We start from the raw sequence: 18945 nt of genomic DNA, 5'->3' as shown, positions 1-18945 counted from the left end.
GCTGTAGAGGTTATATAGTCCCGAAGGGAGATAGGAGTGTTTGTCGTGTTTTGGATGTTATACAAGTCAGAGTAGTATTGTTGAAACGTCTTCAGTATCTCTTGGGGTATGGCAGTAACATCACCTCTAGTGTTTCGTACAAGGGGAACATAGGTAACTGCAGGCCTTGGGTGCAGCCCTCTTGCCAGTATGCGGCCACATTTTACCCCATATTGATAATAAGATTTCCGGTATTTGTCTCTATACTTTTGATGAGCTAAGTCATACAGTTGTAGGAGATGTCTCCTGGCTGAGGTCAGTTCAGCAAACACATCTGAGGTCATATTGTTTTTATGTAGTTTTTCTAACCGTCGTATTTTGTCAATGTATTAGCTATGTCCTGGGATCTAATCTTTTTAAGTCTCGCCCCCTGCTGTATCAGCACTCCACGTATGACTGCCTTGAGTGCCTCCCATTGAAAAGGGAGGGAAGTATCCTCTAACTCGTGGTCTTTTAAAAAATATTTGATAGTATCCAATATTGCGCCCGCACAAACTGGATCCTTAAACAAAGAGTCGTTGCATTTCCAGGTCCACTCCTGGGGCCCCAGAGAGGGAGTCTGGAGGGTAAGCGTAACCGAGGCGTGGTCAGACCATGGGCAACTATCAATAGACACTGCAGGGTGCCAGTCCAAAATTTTATGGCTCGCTAAGACATAGTCAATACGTGAGTATGTATTATGAGGGTTGGAGTAAAATGTATAGTCTTTATCACTTGGATGCAGAGTCCGCCAAACATCAACAAGTTGGAGGTCATATAGCTTGTCTTGAACGCATTCAGTTTAGAATAAGATCTGGAGGAGTGGCCTGATGATGTGTCTATCCTAGGGTCTATCGGAAAATTTAGGTCACCCCCAATTATCAGGGTGCCTTCCGCAAAAGCTTGTAGTTTGGTCAGATATTGGGCGGTTGCCACCGTTGGTTGCTGATTAGGTGAATAAATAGATACAACGGTGAATTTCTTATCCCATAAGGATAATTTAGCAAAAATGTATCGGCCCATTGGATCAATATATGTGTCCAAAATTCGGACAGGGAGTGATTTATGAAAGGCTATGGATACCCCTTTCGTTTTGCCTTCAGGGTTGGAGCTATGTATCCAAGTAGGGTAGTATCGGTTGCGAATGAGAGGTATCTTTGAAGAGTGAAAATGCGTTTCCTGCAATAACAGTATATGGGCTTTAGCTTTATGTTGACCATATAGGAGTTGGGAGCATTTAATCGGACTATTAAGGCCTTTGACATTAAGGGTGCGAATCGTCAGCCCTTGTAAGGTACGTGACTGGGTAGTCATAGCTTTGGTGTCACAAAATAATTCACCCACAAAAGGGGTCAGACAGCAAGAAAGGTAAAGTAGGCCAGGCAGGTATCAAGAACTAGGGCAAGGGTATCAAGTGAGGGGTGGTACGGGTTATAGTCGGCTGGGTTGGGCTAGTTCCCAGTCGTCAAAGGGGAATAACTAAAGTAAGGTACAACCTTATTCACCGCCTAAACCGGCGGGACACCTATGTGAGGTAAAGTGGCAGGAAATAGGCGGAGGGAGGGAGTGTAAATTTTGTAGTCGTAACTACTCAGGGGAAAAGCCAATATTATTGTAGACCTTACAAAACATCTTATAGCAGCATAGGATAATTAGATCAGAACATTCAATCAACAGTGGAGCATATAACACAAGGAAATTATGTTTAAACATTAAATATAGTGCACTGTTAGACACCCACTCTCCGCCCCCCACAGAGATATCTGAACCAGATTGGTCACATCATAAATCTTAGGTGATAAAATAAACCTGACCATAAGAGGTGCTAGAAAAAATAAAATAAAAAATACCTATCAAAACATAGCACAACAGTCCCTGTGGGGTTTCGGGTCGTGCCTCTTATGTAACAGAGTAGAAAACACAAATACTGCCCATAGTAACTAGCAGTGAAAAATAAACTTTTCTACAAACCAGTCCACAATCGAGTATAGATGACGGTCCGGTATGGTAACCAATGTTCAATTCTTTTCAATGCAGAGGACAGTTCAATAGATCCTGGAAGTATTAAAGGCACAGATAGTAATTCAACGGTGAGTGGGTGTTGCCGCCGTAGGTAGGTCTGGGTCACGATCAGGGCCTCGCTGTCGTCCAGAAGAGCCAATCTGGGGATGTGAGGGCATATGCACTGGAGTAGAGCTCCCTAAAGAGAGAGCCAACGGTATACTTGGCCAATCTGATAGCCGAACATCAGGAAATTGAAGATCTTTTAGTAGTTGTGGTAAATCCGAGGGATCTCTGAGAAAATGATTTTTACCTCCATATCTGACAATGAGGTGGAAGGGGTAACCCCAGCGGTACGGGATATTGTGATCGCGGAGTATAGACAGTAGAGGACCAACAGCTCTCCGGAGATCCAGTGTGTGTTTGGACAGGTCTGGCAATAATTGTATTTGGGCCCCAGCGTATTCAATGATCTTAGCTACTCTCGCTTTTTTCATAATGTCCTCTTTAGTTCTGAAAAAGTGAACACGACAGATTACATCTCTTGGACGTTGGGGGTCGCGGCTGCGAGGGCCCAGTGTCCTGTGCACCCTATCCATTTCAATATCGACATCTGGTGGTAGTGCTAATAAGTTGGCAAAAATAGTGTATGCAGCTGTATACAACTCTGAGTTTGGTACGGATTCTGGCAGCCCTCGGATCCGGATATTATTGCGCCTATTACGGTTCTCCATGTCATCCTGGAGTAAATAGAGCATGTTAATTTGGGCCGCCTGACGTTCAAGAAGAGCAGCATGGGAGGTCATTTGAGAAGAAAGTTCCGTACACTTATCATGAAGCACGTTAGTGGTACTAGTAATCTGTTGTAGTGTTTGCTGTATATGGAGGAACTCACTTTTGCAGCTGGCTTCTAGCCTTCCAATACTAAGATTCAAATCGGCCCTAGTTGGTAGTGCTCGCAGATGGGCCTTCCAATCCCATTCAGTATCATCCATCCCTTGACTGCATGCAGAATTAGAGGAATCTGCTAAATCAGAGATTGTACTGGGGCTGTGTGTATAAAATGTGGGGGACCCAGATACCTGCTTAGTAGGTGAAGCCTGGCTTAGTGCATCCTGGTCATCCATTGATGGAGGAGATGCTGCACGGTGGGCGGGTGTATGATCCGCGGTCTCCCGCGTTTCGGATCCGGGATTAAATTAAGGCCGCGGCTCTGCGGCCTGTTCGCCTGCGGCCCGGTTCCCGGCTGCAAAAAGCCCTGGAAGTCTTCCAGAAACGGGCGTCTCGCCTCCGGGACGCCCCTTCTGACTCCCCTTAGTCTTAGGTCCCATGTGTGCTGGTTTAAAGCACGGATGTGCTGCTTTATCTGGCTGTTTCCCCCTCGCAGGTCACGGAGCTGAGCGGTGCACGTTCTACACCGCCATCATCCGGCCACGCCCCCCCCCCCCCCCCCCACAGACCTTTTTTGCAGCCTCTATGAATAGTTTACCACTCACTCATACATGCAGTTTGGAGGGTTGGCCTGATTGAAGGAAGGTCCTAGTAGTACAAAACACTTTCCACTTCCTAAATAAAGGGTTTTACTGTACTCCTAAAGATGGATAAGGCCATTTGGAGTTTTTTGGTATCCATCTTCTGTTTTGTGTTTATTCAAAACTTTTCCATGAGATCTCATATCCATCTTTTGACTGCACCTTGCCACCCATAGTTAAATCTTTGCGCTACCAAGCACTGTATTGTATCTGCTAGATTGTAAGCTCTTCTGGGCAGGGTCCTCTTATCCTCCTGTGTCTCTGTCTGTAACTGTCTGTCATTTGCTACCCCTATTTAATGCTGTGTAATATGTTGGCACTATATAAATTCTGTTTAATATTAATATTATGAATAATAATAATATTGCTCCAAGAATAGCTCTTTCTATGCTGAACTAATCAGTGATTATGTTTTTTCTGAATTTCTGCTATTTTATCTTTCACTTAATGTTATTGGTTGCATTGAGTAAATAGTGCTAAATAGAAATATTTTTGTGTTCCTTTATTTTAGGCAGCAAAGCAACAAAATATGAATATTTTGAAAGGTAGTGATTCTTTTCTTCACCCATTGTAATTGTATGAATTAAAATTTTCTTTTCCCCTTGACATGAAGCTGGTAATCACAGCGTACCATCATTCATCATAAAACCCATGGCTTCTACCTTTGTGCATGTAACCTGGAAAAGCTTTGTTGGAAGTATTTATATTCCAAAAAAAGGAATTTGGCTATTTAGATCTGATCTAGGTGCTGTCATTATACGTAATTACATAAAAATGGGAAAAGGCACAGATGCAGCTGAGCTCCAGTGAGTTCTGTGGAACACGTCTATCCACTTAGCCAAGGCAAAGGAATATGAGCACATTTCCTTATTCCAATAATTCTTGTATCCACTGTCAGGGCAGCAACCACTACCAGGTGCATGATGATGGAAAATCCTCTTATGATATTTTAAGAGAAATATTACTATATATAAATATGACAGGGAAATGATCTCCAACTGGCATTTTTCTGGATTAACTCATAGAAGGTATTTTGTAAGAGTGCATAAAAAGGAAAGGTGAAAGTATGACCTATGGTGATCAAAGTTTACTTGCCCTTCGTAACTAGAATAGCAAAAGTGTGTTTTGGCTTCTGTTTTTTTTTCTTTCATTATAATGCTAATGAAGCGTTAAATTAAAACAATTGGAAGCACTGCAACACAGTAAATAAAATGGGGTGAGCTAGGGATAGTTAGACTGGGAGGAAGAAGCTAGATGATGTTGGATGTCCTCCACCTGGAAATAATGTGAGTTCTGTATGACTTACTGCAGCTTCTAATGTAAGAAGTATTCCATGTGAATGCATAAGTATAAAATTGTAATTGCAGTATAATCAGAAACAAATGTAAAGCGAAATGTTTTTTGAAGTTTCCTGACTCATGGGTCATATTAGTTGAGCCTATTCTTCCGTAATGTTTTTAAAGTCACTGCTCTGGAACTGATGCATTTATATAAGGCTTTTCACACTTTTTTGATTTATGACAGTTTACCTTAGCAGGAATGAACATGTGTTTTATTTTATTCTGCCACAGGGTACCATCTCTGCTGGGAGGTATCGCCATGTTCATAGACCTTCATATATACCGTAGAGAGCTGTGTATGTTGTAGTGAGGTGCTGGTTTTAGGCCAAAATAAACAGCCGAGGGGCGAGCCGGAGCATATGTAAATATGCAGACAGGACCCGTGTGAGAAAGCGCGTCCAGCCGGATCTGATACAGAAGCATGAAGTGCAAACATAACATCCTCCCATCTGCACTGCTATTGCACACCTACTGTATTTCACACTGGCCTCACGTCTACCATAATGACAAGGAGCCAGTTGAGGGAGATTTCTCCACAGTGGCTCTGTCATCTAGCAAAGCTGCATGCTATTTGGCTGCCCACCCACTTGTTCTGCGGTGGGCCTGGACATGTCTAGGGACCTAGGAAGTTGTATGTCAAGGGACCTATGTCTGGACCACTAGAACAGCGTTTCTTAACCAGGGGTTCCTTCAATGGTTGTTAGGGGTTCCTTGAGCAATGAGCAATTTGCACCTCTAAGGTCAGTTTAAGTGACACCAGTGACTTATTGGCTACCTGTAAGGTGACATTCTTCCCAATGACCAGCACACTAATGCACTGTAAGTTGGATAGAATTATAATTGGGGTTCCCTGGAGACCCAAATGTTATTTCAAGGGTTCCCCCATGTTAAGAATGTCAAGTAACACTGCATTAGAACATGGTGAATAAATGGGCGCTCTGCTGTACAGCTCACCTTCATGTGTGTCTAATATAATTCAGGAATACTGTTTTGAACCAATATACCAAATGGTGCAGTTCAGATATCTGTATTTCCATGTTATGTGACTGAAGTCTTAAAGTGTCCACACCTAATTGAAATAGACAATGAACACTATATATATTAAACTGGTGCCATATGGGAGGATCTACAGATACGTAGTATGAATTCTAGAGCTATATGAATCATGGCATCCATTTATATATGCTAGTATGGGTTGCAGGAAACAGCTTTAACAAACCTAAAGTTGATATAACGGGCCTAACATTGGGTGACTGTGTTTATGGGTTTATCTCTGTTTTGAGACTTTCAATTTATGTTGAATTATTTGGGAAGCCATGTTTTGAACAGAAAGCATGCAAGTTATTTGGCCACAGGCTCTGTGCATATGGAAGAGTATAATGTATTTATTTCTAAGAGAAGTCAGCCAGTTGCAGATGAATGGGGTGACAATTTTCTAAAGTCCACACTACAAAATATAATTAGTTTCAGATTTTGAGTTTGAACTGAAACTATCAGTTTATGATAAGTTAAAATGGAGAGGAAATGTATAATATCAATAAATGACTAGTCAACCAGTTGTATGTCAGATAGTAAATGTTAGAAAAGACAATACTACTATATATTATTGATATAAATGATCTGTGCATCATTTTTCTTCCACAGTCTCCAACTGTGTGGTTGGCCCCTGGGGCACGTGGAGTGAGTGCAGCTCTCGTTGTGGGATTGGAAGCAGGGAGAGAGCAAGACAAGTGGTAGTGCCCCCGAGGAGCGGAGGGAACCCATGTCCAGACCTCAGGCAACGCCGTGGCTGCTATGGAGATGTACCTACTTGTCATAGTTCAAAAGGTACATATCATGTACATATAATACTTATATTGTAGAAAAACTTTTATTAATTATTAATTATAATTTTCTCTCTTTTTTTTATAGAAGTAGCCAGAATATTACCTGGTTCCTTTAAAAGGTTATACAGGGACCCTTGGAAAAAAACCCACGTTATGACACCTAAGAGACCTTCAAGGTAAATGTCATTATTTATTTTACCCTGCTGCAAGGTAACATCTATTTTTGTGTTTTCAGTTAAATGATTCCTTTATTTTTGGTATCAGATATCAGGTTTCAGGTAAGCGATCAGTTGGGGAGGTATAAAGCCCAGGGTTCATTTTAAAGTTAAGAAGCTTTATTTTTGTTGCTGTTACATGTTGCACATTCTATGAATAATTACTGATCCATTTATTTCTCTATCTGTTTCTTAGTGCAATAAATGGTTATGTTTCTTAGGTGGTAAAAAAACACCCAAAAGTGTATTTGTGAAGTGTGAGAGGTCAGCTCTGCTGTTCTAGTTCATTACATTGAGTCCTCTTAATGAGCTAACACTGCCTGGCAGCCACAGGGGAGGTTAAAGCACCTGCTCTCCTAATTCTTTCATCTCCCTGCCAGGGATGACTTTTTAATAAAGGAAATTCTAAAAGCAAGAAGGAAAAGTAACAATAGCTGACAGGAAGGGAGCAACCACCCCCACCCTAAAACAGGAAAAAGAAGAGTCGTTTTGGGCTACTATAACCTGTGCATTCTGCTCAACATTGACTGCACATCTTTTGACCAAATGTCAAACACTTGCCTACCAAATAAATGTCCAGTGTACACATAGTGATGAGAAAAAGCTTTTATTACTACCTATAACATCGCACAATCATGAACCTGGAAGTGCACTGCTCTTAATTCCAACTGTCCTAATGCCTCCTATGATGTGTGAATATCTCAGGAGGCTTCAGGACAGTCTAACAGCAACATCAGGCATCCGAGCTGGTGCATAACGGTGCACCAAGGGGAAAATCAGGAAGAGACAGAGGTACAGAAGACAAAATGGAATCTGTATTGTATTTGTCAAAGAGAACAACTAGGATTGTAGGATGTGTTTGTACAGCAAGAGAGGAAAGAAGCATTTGGTTGTCAGTTTTCTTGAGTTGGAGGTGGAGGTGTCTCTCCTGTAACTGTAGATCCTGCCAACATGACATTACAGTTGCAGGAATGTCCACTCCCAGTTGCTGTAGGGTCTCTAAGGATTCTTCTCATGTATCACATTTTATAATCCAAAATCAATACAATGTCCCTTTAATAAATATTAAAAAAAGGAACAAGAACATAAATTTATGGATTTTGACGTTGGTTAAAATGACAGCCAGCTCATGGCTGATTTGAGGTAAACCTAAATGTTATTACTACTTGTGCAGTATACCCACTTAATAACTGTAACGTTAAGAAAAGACATAAATAATATTAAATAAAATAAAAAGACAAAATATTTTTTACATCCTGACCAACTTTTTTTATAGAGTTTGGCAATTTAATCATTCCACTGGCTCAATGTTGCTCATGTTTTTATTCCAGGCCAAAAAATGGACATCCCTACCCCCACCTAAACCTGTAAAATAAGTTTATAGAAGTTTACATTCTCTAAAGAATCCTCTCTTTGCAGCAAATACATCATTCTAGCTGCACCAAACCAGTACCAGCACCAAAGCTATTATCTTCCTCAAAGTTTGACAGAAGGCATAAAACATTCCTCTAGCATGCTTTCATTTGCTCAAATCCTCACACATGTATTTGTCATAGATATAAACAGTTCAGATTCAAACAAATCTAAGTGAAATAACTCTTTTATTTTTTTCTTATCATTTGACAGTTACAGATTTACCTTTTTCTTTGAAACACCAACGGTAATGCGAGTATTACTATTTTTTCTCTTTGGTGGATGACTGTAAAAGTACTTGGAGCTTGCTAAGAATTGGGAATATTAGTCACACCCCCACCCCATGTGTACCATGGAGGAACCCTGGATCAGAAACACTGCATTAGAACCTTTCTTTTTTAAGCTGTGTTCCTGTGAGTCACTAAAAAAATGATATACCTTGTAATGGAGAACATTGAAAACCTTTAAAGAAAACATCTCAATACAGCATTAAAAGTTTGGCATTATGTTTGTTCAAACAACTAAACCTGCACAATTTTGTAAAAGGTATGACAAAAACTGCACTGGGGTACAAAATAAAGCATTCTCCAAAAGGAGGATTTATCATTAGCATTAAAAGAAGTGTTTAGGAATCTAGGAGACATTGCAACATTCATACTACAATCTAAATATCAAGCTTACAGGGAATGGTATTGTTTTCTTTCTGGCCCACTTTGCTTTTTATTTCTACAATTTTTCAGATTTTTATCTGCAGTAAATTTTAATTTGGGAGAACAAGTCTTTCTATTCTGTACTGCCAGCATCTCTCCAGAGTACAAAGAAATGTGTGCAGAGTGAATAGTCAAGGGGAAACATCTGTGACATTGCATGTCATTTAGTATTGTGCATACAGCATTGACTAGTTTTGTCACACTACATACATTAATATACACAGATTTGCCAGGAAAAACAATTTATATTTTTGTCTAACAATAGATTTTTTTTTTTAGTTACTGTGTTTTTTTCCGTCTAAAACACGTGGGACCGGCCTGCCGACTGCAAAGCTGGAGCAGACAGCTTGTACGAGAACAACTTGTGTGCGTAGAATGTCAGGCGGAGGCGACTACTGCTAGTGAAAGGTGCCAGGGGGATGGTGTGGAAGGTGTCAGGTAAGTGGAACTAAAACTAATTATTAATTTATATTACCTAGATTTAATTTGTGTCACCTTCAATTTATATCTGTTTTACTTAGCCATCTACACGGACACATTCCCCCTTAAAGTTAGTTATTCTAAACCTTTTGGCTTGAAATAGTCTTTAAATAATATTAATAAGTAAATGCCCACTCTTATGGTTTATTAATCTTATTTAACCATTGCAGGACATTTTGGGCAGCTGCATTACTCCCTGGATGTCAAGGCTCTTGGGTACAGGAAGACCTCAGAGAAGATTGCATGTGCCATTCAGTCTCCTTCCTATTTGTCTGACCAGGATTGTCACCTGGGGCTTTTGGGCAGACACAATGTACCGTGCCCTACAAAGCACAAAGACAAAAAGTTTACCTCTCAGATACCTACCTCTGCAATTTGCTTCTTGGAGGAGCCTGTCCTCCTTTTTTAATAAGCTTACTATTGTGTAATATTATGTGAGTACATGTATTTGGCAGTAATGTCATGAGGTTGTGTGTCTGATGCTTCCTCTGATTGCCGATTCATTGGTTTTATTGCTAACAAATGATCGCCAAGGGTAAGATTACCTCCTAGGTTTTGGGCTAACCAGGTATGTTAGAATCCTTGGGTTTCTTTACTGTATAATAAAAACTCAGATGGAAAATACCAAATTGTACATAAATGAAGAATCTAGAAAAATGATCGCATTACAAAAATTTGTAACAATAAAGGGTTTTAAAGGACTACCAAAGTAAAAAATGGTACAGTTATGTTCAGAATATTAGCAGTGTGTTTAAAAAAATGAATAAAGCTCAAAAATCTTATAATAGCTTTTATTCCTATAGACATCAATGCATTGGGAATCCTGCACATTATGCTCCATATCAGAACATAAAGAAAAATGAAATCAAATCAAATTTGTGTTATTCCTTTACAGAAAGTGAAGAGAAGGGAATATTAGGCAGTTCAAAAAAGCAGTGTCTGCATTTTGTTTACAAACATTCACTGTATAAACTGAAAAATGTTTTAATATTTTGTTTTCCTTTGATTCACTGAACTAATATTTAGTTGTGTCACCATTGTTTCTGAGAACTGCTGCACATTTAAGTTGCATGGAGTTGACCAGCTTCTGGCACCTGTGGACAGGTATTCCAACCCAGGATGATTGGACTACATTCCACAATTCTTCCGCATTTCTTGGTTTTGCTTCAGAAACAACATTTTTGATGTCACTTCACAAGTTTTCTATTGGATTATGGTCAGGGGATTGGTCTGGCCAATCCATAACGTCAATATTGTAGGTCTGGAATCAAGACATTGCTTGCTGGTGTATTTGTGGTTGTTGTCTTGTTGAAACTTCAATTTCAAGAGCATTTCCTCTTCGGCATAAGGCAACATGACTTCTTCAAATATTTTGATGTATTCAAACTGATACATGATCCCTAGTATGTGATAAATAGGTCCAACACCATAGTATAAGAAACATATCTTGATGCTTGTGCCACCATGCTTTACAGTTCACAGACACGAATTCAATGTTTGGGGTCGTCTGACAAACCGCCTAAATCCATTAGACCCAAAAAGAACAATCATGCTTTCATCAGTCCACAAAATGTTACACCATTTGTCTTTAGGCCAGTCACTATGTTCTTTGGTAAACTGTAACCTCTTCAGCACGTCTTTTTTTTTTTTTCAACATTGGGACCGATAGCTTGGCCTCACATAGGTGTCTTCTAATTGTAAGATTAATTAAAGGTAATGTTAGACCCTTTAATCTTCCTGGAGCTGATCATTGGCCGAGTCATTGCCATTTTGGCTATTCTATCCATTTGATTGGTAGTTTTCAATTTTGACTGTCATTTTAAAACAGTATAAGGATTTTGAGCTTTATTCACTTTTTTTGTATTCACTTATTCACACACTGCTGTTATTAAAACCAAGAGCCCTAGTTGTGCTTTAGTTACTTTCAAACTACAAACATCTATTGGGGCAATATATACCTAAAAGTTATCAGATATAGTGTCTTTTTAGTACAGGTTTTTGAATGTGAAAAGTACCTGTAACAGTTACACAAATACAACAAAATGAATGTAGTTTTGCAGTTTTCAAAATGGTACCTATATATGATTTTATATACCTATACATACCAAAGAATAAATTACATGAGACTAAAAAAAAAGAAATTAGAAAGACTGCATTCACTAAGTATATTTAGTGAAAAGGTAAGCACACCCCATAAAAAACTTAATTTTTTCTTTATATTTGAATAGGGCAACATTAGATCTTTTTTCAAACAGTGCCTAAATACAAACACAAAATTCGTTTTTTCAGTCATTTATGCAAGAAAAATATTAATAGATGTATTTACGTACAATCAAAAATGTCAGGTGTACCTTTTAGACAGATGGCTTTACATTCTTATCAAGCAAAATTTGATACGAAGCAGAATTCATCAGCTGACAACCCCAGACCATAATTCCACTACTACTTCTGAGTTGCTTTGCATCACTTACCTTTTACCTTACTTGCAATTATGTTAAATTGTGAGAATGAATACTCTATGCCATATGTTATATCGCCTGTATCTGTGGGCACTGTTTGAATAAAGATCTGTTATCTCTTCAAATGTTAAAAAAAGGCAACATAAGGTATACTTTTATTCTTCAAATGACTGTATATTTATTAAACCATAAGATACAATAACATTTGGGCATAGATAGTAAATTTCCATATTTATTATGAAAAACAGCATGTGCAAAATTAGAAATAACCTGATCAGGACTGACCTTTACCTTATGTTACTTAAAGTACAGTGAACAGAAGTCTAATTTGTTACCTAGGGTTTTCCATTTTGCCATTTATAAAGAAAAAGCCAAGTGCTCTTAAAAATGTAACACAAGCACATTTTTTCAGATGTTTTGTCTTTCCGAATAGACCTAAAAGGAAAAGACATGCAGTGTACCACAAATGCAGTACTAATTCCCAAAACAGATTATGTGTGTTTGTAAAAACAGGTTCGCTTATTACAAATTTACATTTTCTTAGCTCATGCTTTCTAACAGCACTAGGAAATGCCACAAAATAATACATGATAACACCTCTGTCCAGAAGGGGCTTTCTTCGTCTTTACAACTTCCCAGCTAAAATGAGGCAGCCTAGGAACAGGTACATGTAACGTTATTATGCAGTGATGTATTTATACATTGTATGTATTACCGTATACAGTTATAGTTACATACAAAGTGAAATAGTTTTTATTTATCAGAATATTAGAAGAGTGGGTCTACTTTTCAAAATAATGAAGGCTAAAGAAGCCTAAGAGTGGAAATTGTATACCATTTAGCAATGGGGAATTTAAATGTGAATTACTTAAAAAGCACAACCTACTGCAACTCTGCCTATTTTATTCTTATTAACATACAACTTATACATAAAGCCACAAAGTCATTTCCCTTATGACTAAGTAGATTTCAAACAATACCATATCATTACTAAGCTAGTAGCAGTACATCACATTTAAGTGGATTTGTTCTCTTCTAAAGCTGCTTGGATCTACTACAACTACCCATGGGACAAATGGGAACCTTCAAAAACATATCTTTGTATTTGATCATTTAAAAATACTGTTTTTTTTATATGAAGCAGCCACCCATCTGTTACTGGTGACATCACAAAAACATGGTGGATTGACTGTGCTGGTATCCCCTCTACCGTGTAAAAACAACTTCGAGTACTCCCATCAGGAGTATGATTGTGCCCAGCCTGGATCTCTATAACACTCATGGCTGAGTTGGCTCAAATCGTTGCAAGACCTTCTGAAGCTGCATATTCACAATATACCAATATAGTCATGGTTGCTGTAGTCTTCCTTTTGCCTGGAATCTTTTAGATTTTGTCCTAGCAGAACCGACAAAGAGGAGAGAGTTCTTTTGAAGGCAAAAAACTGACTGGACATGGAGTTAGCTTAGTCAAAGTCAGTAAAGCAACCCTGCAATGTAAGAATGATTTACAAGATGTGAATATGTATATATTAAATATTCATCCCAGCATTGTAAAAGTGGAGAATGGTGCAAACTCAACTTTCCTTTACCTCAAATCAGTCATTACAGCTCCAATAACCCCTAAAACAATTTTGGGGTCTATTCTAACCCCTGCAAAAATTATTTTAGCTACAAGCGTTAGCGTAAATAGCAGGTAATTTAACATTGGTTGTGCAGAGCTGAATGTACATTTATTCTCCGTAAATTATATTTCAATATTTTTTATTTATTGAAGAAAAAAGGAATTGCAATAATAACAAAAAAAAAAGAAAAACTTACATAACGATAAAGTGTATTTTGTGTGAATTACCCAGCATTCAATCACAAGTTTTAGAGATTGTTTGCAGAACAGATAAAACTTTGGTTGCGAATGGGGCATTATAATATATTCATCTGGAATCGTCTATTAGGATCAAATGTTGTTTTAATGTCACAATCTCTCTGCACAAATAAGAAAAACTTACCATTTTCAAAATAGTAAAATCAATCATTTACTATTTTTGTGTGAAAGCTGATATATTCACAGTTTTTTTTTTTTAAAATAAAACAGATCCCTTAGTGTATTTAATACCCAGAAATCATTTTAACATTCCACTGCCTTATGCAACAAAGTCATTTTGACAACAATTATAAAATAATAGAAAAGAAACAACTGGAAACACAAGTCCAAGATGCCATTTTATTTATTTTTAAGAGAATACAAGAACTATAAATATTAAAAGTAAAAAATTATTTACTTCCATGACATAATGACATATTATGAACATATTATGTTCCATGACATAAAATATAGTAGTGAGAACACTGAGCATACACATCTAAGTTTACACTGGAGGTTTCCATCATGTGAGTACATCTGCTACAAAAGAGAACAGTTAGATCATTGAAAACATATGCAAACCCTATCAATGAACATTTGCTACATGTATACCACTGAAAGCATTTTGTTAAAACTGTTCAACATGTGAACAATATACCTGTTGATCTTGTTAGAAATTTAGAGCTGCAGTGTGTTATCTCACAGAACATAATTAGCAGTTTTAGTTGCTATTTGGAACTACCAACCTATTAGACATTTCAGTGTAGAGATGGGAGAGAAAGTAGCTCATAGTTTAGAAAAAGTCAGGATATACAGAACTTAACTTACAAAAGATGTGGTTGTCATCCTTCAGCAGAAGTGTAGAGTTCAACAGATATTTTTCTGTATTGTAGGATCTTTAAAGGAATAAAACATTGAAAGTTTGCATGTACTGCATATTTTATTTTGCCCTGGAATAAGCTTTCACGTAAAGGAGGTCTCAAACACAAAGGCATTACATTTGGTAGGGTTCCTGAATGATCATTTATTAATACATACTTAAATCTATTCATGATATTTATTAAACCAAGGCTGAAATCTTACATCTGAGGATGTATGGGAGAGGTTAGCCTCATATCAAACACATGGTCCTGTTTCCCCACTGTCTTTCATTGTAAAATGCAGAGGCGGTCCATGATCTATGCTTATGAACTAAAAAAATATATCCATTCACTGAGCATATAAAAGATCTGACAGACAAGGGTGACTATTGTCTGATTTACGCGTATCTTAATTAAATTACAAGTGAAATGTACACTGTGTCTTTTGAAGTTGAAACAGCTATTTGTTAATCTAGTCTCGTGTTTGGAGGATGTCACTTTTTGGACTTACAGTTCCCTGTGTATTCTTTCCACATAAACAAAAACAATTTTACATACAACAAAAAATATATATATAATTGCTCAAATCTTTACCAGTAGGGCAATGTCTTGAGAAAATCCATACTGGAATATCCTAAGCCATGGAATGCAAGTTTCTCTTTTAGCTGGAGCAGCTCCTCCTTTAAGGAGCCTAGAGTTAGTTGGGTGCCAGCTTGTGCTAGTACTTCATCAGCTCTCAGAAGAAGATCTCCTCTAAGCAACAGACCTAAAACAGCAGACTGTACCCGGGAACACCCAGAAGCTGCAAGCCATGAAGCCGACTTGGAACCTGAAAATGGCAACAAGTGTTAGGAACAAACATCCTGCTAATCAAACTCATCCTTTTTTCTCTACCATTATGTAGCATATGAAGCAATCTAAACTTGGGAGTTCAAATATCATCTAGCTTTATTGTCAATTTTCATACTTGAGGAGTGCCAAAAGCATTCTCAAACATTCATGAATCAAACAGCCAGGTAAAGTTTTTTTTAGGCAATAAATACAGTTTATCTCAGATAAGGTCATACCTGGGGCTGTCTGCAATATTTTTCTGCACTTGATAGGTAATATAAAAGGTTGAATTTATACACAGATTATCTAAATTTGGATTACCTCACACTTCCAACTGTATTGTTTTGTGTGTCACCAGTTTTATCTTCCGATGCATTTACTTCACACTTACCATGCTGAATTGTCCGACTGTGGTATTCTCTTAACTGCTCTTTTACTATGGTGGTTGTGGACTGCACCCACTGCTGCAAGACAGGGCGCAAGGAAGCTGTGCAGGACATGACACTCATTATGTCATACAGCACGGGGTGCAAGAGGGAGGAAAGGAAATTACAATCTGCAAACATATTGGGTTCATCCTCCTCATAAAGAGCAACGGATCTGTAAAATCACAAGAGACATATCTTAGATATTTTTCAGACATTAATGAAAACCATTTATTTTTTCCTATTCAAAGCAAAGTAAAGCTCCTTTTATAGTCAACACCCTCAGCTACCACATTCTGCTCCTAACCCACTGGAGTCTGTGGAAATGGTACCTGGTACTTTAGTTTTCTCCAAATATATAGTGTATAGTATAGAATAAGACCTATAAAAAGGAACCTAATACTTTTTCCTGCATGAATAAAATGACACATAGCCGTAACACATTTCCAAACAATCAGCTATTTGAAAAGTGCAGAGCAACATTTAATGGTGCTAAATAAAAATGTAATGTGTACCTCACCGTATGTGCTTTAAACTGTTATACAGATTAACCCTTTTGAGCCATTACTGGTAACTTTTAAAAAGTCACCAGCTACATTTACAGATTTAAGCAATATTTACACCAAACCAGTTACCTTTCATGAAAAGAGGACAGTGCTGCGTGCAAATCACATGAAGGTAGTTGATGTATTAAAGCATAAAATGTCTCCTCGTAGCCCCAGAAAGCTTCCCTGAGAAGTTTCAGAAGACTCACAATGGCCCAGTCAGCCTGGAAAGTTGTTGTGGGTGGCTGATTCAAGGCTGCCACAGCAAACCTGGTAGTAAGTTCTCGGACACCTCTGTCCTCATCTTGCAGCAAATCCACTGCACATAATATGGCTCTAATAGAAAACAAAAAAAGAAAATGAAGACAAAGGTAATGAAAAAAGAAACAGATACACTAATAGCAAAGATGTCTCACCTTACTGCCAGTTGTGCAAGCTCAGATGTACCGTCCTTTAGAGCTAGTCTCACCAGGTCAACTCCAGCCAACTGTAGTGCATCTGCTGCAGCTAGCCGTAATTTCTCGCAGGATATGGCTGGATCTGCATAAGCTTTGAGGACAGACAGCCAACGGGCAACCAGTGAGAGGTCACCAAGAACCTGACTACAAGACAAAAAAAAATAACAACTAACCTTAGAAATAAAAATACAAACCCAGTTGTCCCAAACTATCATAAACCTTCCATATGAATTAATAGTCACTTTTTCACCACTGAGCCCTAAAAAATAGCTATCCTATTTGGAAATCACATCACTGTAAAAAAAAAAATGCAATTATTGAAAACAGGCGATTGAATCCCGCCAACCCGTACATAAAATAACAAAAAAAAAAATTATCACTTTCTTTTACTATGTAAGATTTATGAAACATTTAATAAATGGAAAAATGAATGAAATAAAATATTACAAATTAGATTTACTGAGGGATCTGTCTAATCTCCTATGAATCCAGATCCTGTTATTTAAAGTGAAAATAAACCAAATGTCATATCTGTGCCACTGATAATGTCAATTGAATTTAAATACAAGACACAAACAATTTAGTAAAGGCCTATGTAAACAGAGATAAAAAAAAGTCCAGAGACTGGGTTTAAGGAGTAGGAGGATCCCACTATGTAGACTTCTATTTAATGTGTTGTTATAAAATACCATGAGGTATTAGGTTTATACTGATGCAGTTGCTTAGGGGTTGATAAGTACATAGGGGTAAGCACATGGTTCATTCCTTTTTATCTAAACTGCAAATCAATTTATGTTCAATGTTCAGCTATAACACTCCAAAGGTGCTTTTTTACTCTAACATTATTATTATCTACTATCTGCAGCAAGAAGGTCATGTTAACAAATGATATTTTAAATACATATTTCCAAAACATTTTTAATGCTACACTTTAAAGAAAATCTTGCTCCACACCCCTTTCAGTATTAGTCACATGACCTAAAACAGAGTCACTTGCCAACGTGCTACCTATGCTAGGAACTGAAAAATCTTAAAACTCTCACCATGGAAATGATTGACATTTACACTTTTTAAACAGGCAAACATTAGATCTTTATTAAAAACGCAAGGGAAATTTGCATCTCCAAACATGTATTCATCAATATATGAAGAGATGGGTGAATAGTGGAAAAAGTAAGCTCCAAAAGCTGGTATTGTTTGCTTTAGCAGAAAATACTTATTGTGTGCACCAAAAACTTTTAATCTAAGGGCCTACATTGTTTTGATGACACAACACAGATTCAACATGTGAACAATATACTATAACAAACTGAACACCAGATCCTCCATACCTGGGGGTTAGATAAGGCGGTTGCACCAGCACTCCACAAGAAAGCTTTTATTAGCACCTAATGTGAAACACCTTACATTGGTATTGAAATAAGTAATTCAATTGTAGGGATTGTGCATTTTTTTCAAATGACAATTTTTTTTTATTTTTGATCATTTAACCTCCCGACCGTTAAGCCCAACCTTTGTACGGGCTAAAAAAAAGTTGCTCTTTTCGTTAAGCCCGAGATTTTAATGTAGGGAAAATCTCGGTCCCCCTGTGCTCATCCAGCGTCGGGTTCGTGTTCCAGCGTCGTCCTCCGTCGATCGTCGTCCGTCGGTCTCCCTCTCCAGCGGCGGGTGCCTTCTCGTATACCAGCGGGACCAGGAAAGATGCCGGCCGGCTTCTTACCTGGTCCCGCTGATCGTCCCGCGTCCTTCTCCTTCCAGCGCCGGGTGATCTCTGAAACAAGAAGACGGCCGGCGGAGGAAAAAAACAGCCGGCCGGCTTCTTGTGCGTGCGTGCGCGATGACGTCAGCGTGTGTGCGGGAAATTCAAATTGAAACTCATTCATTCATTTTGTATTGGATTGGATACAGGAGTTTGTATTCAATCCAATACAAAATGAATGAATGAGTTTCAATTAAAAATAAATACAAAGTATT

At 38.1% G+C, this 18945-nt stretch overlaps 2 protein-coding genes across 4 annotated transcripts in view; one reads left to right on the top strand and one right to left on the bottom strand.

Annotated features, from left to right (window-relative positions):
* The window catches only part of LOC140333747 (somatomedin-B and thrombospondin type-1 domain-containing protein-like), a 32936-nt gene extending 20826 nt beyond the window's left edge, over positions 1 to 12110 (top strand). The window contains exons 2-5 of the mRNA XM_072415627.1: positions 6536 to 6718; positions 6803 to 6893; positions 9335 to 9493; positions 9706 to 12110. Coding sequence (XP_072271728.1) covers positions 6536 to 6718; positions 6803 to 6893; positions 9335 to 9493; positions 9706 to 9811 — 539 coding nt within the window. The 3' untranslated portion in view covers positions 9812 to 12110. The remainder of the gene's footprint in view (positions 1 to 6535; positions 6719 to 6802; positions 6894 to 9334; positions 9494 to 9705) is intronic.
* A 2088-nt stretch (positions 12111 to 14198) lies between these two features.
* LOC140333746 (tRNA (32-2'-O)-methyltransferase regulator THADA-like) overlaps positions 14199 to 18945 on the bottom strand; it is a 25663-nt gene continuing 20916 nt past the window's right edge. For 2 of the 3 annotated variants that reach the window (XM_072415623.1, XM_072415626.1), the window contains 4 exons: positions 16930 to 17115; positions 16604 to 16849; positions 15935 to 16143; positions 14199 to 15541 (listed from right to left, as the gene is read on the bottom strand). In XM_072415623.1, the coding sequence (XP_072271724.1) occupies positions 15303 to 15541; positions 15935 to 16143; positions 16604 to 16849; positions 16930 to 17115 (880 nt within the window). In that variant the 3' untranslated portion in view covers positions 14199 to 15302. The remainder of the gene's footprint in view (positions 15542 to 15934; positions 16144 to 16603; positions 16850 to 16929; positions 17116 to 18945) is intronic. The other variant, XM_072415624.1, reaches the window with a different exon arrangement.

The sequence above is a fragment of the Pyxicephalus adspersus genome, chromosome 6 (assembly GCF_032062135.1).
Source record: "Pyxicephalus adspersus chromosome 6, UCB_Pads_2.0, whole genome shotgun sequence".
NCBI classification, from domain to species: domain Eukaryota; kingdom Metazoa; phylum Chordata; class Amphibia; order Anura; family Pyxicephalidae; genus Pyxicephalus; species Pyxicephalus adspersus.
The sequence above is the reverse complement of the archived record's forward strand: the minus strand, read 5'-3'. Positions and strand labels throughout refer to the sequence as shown.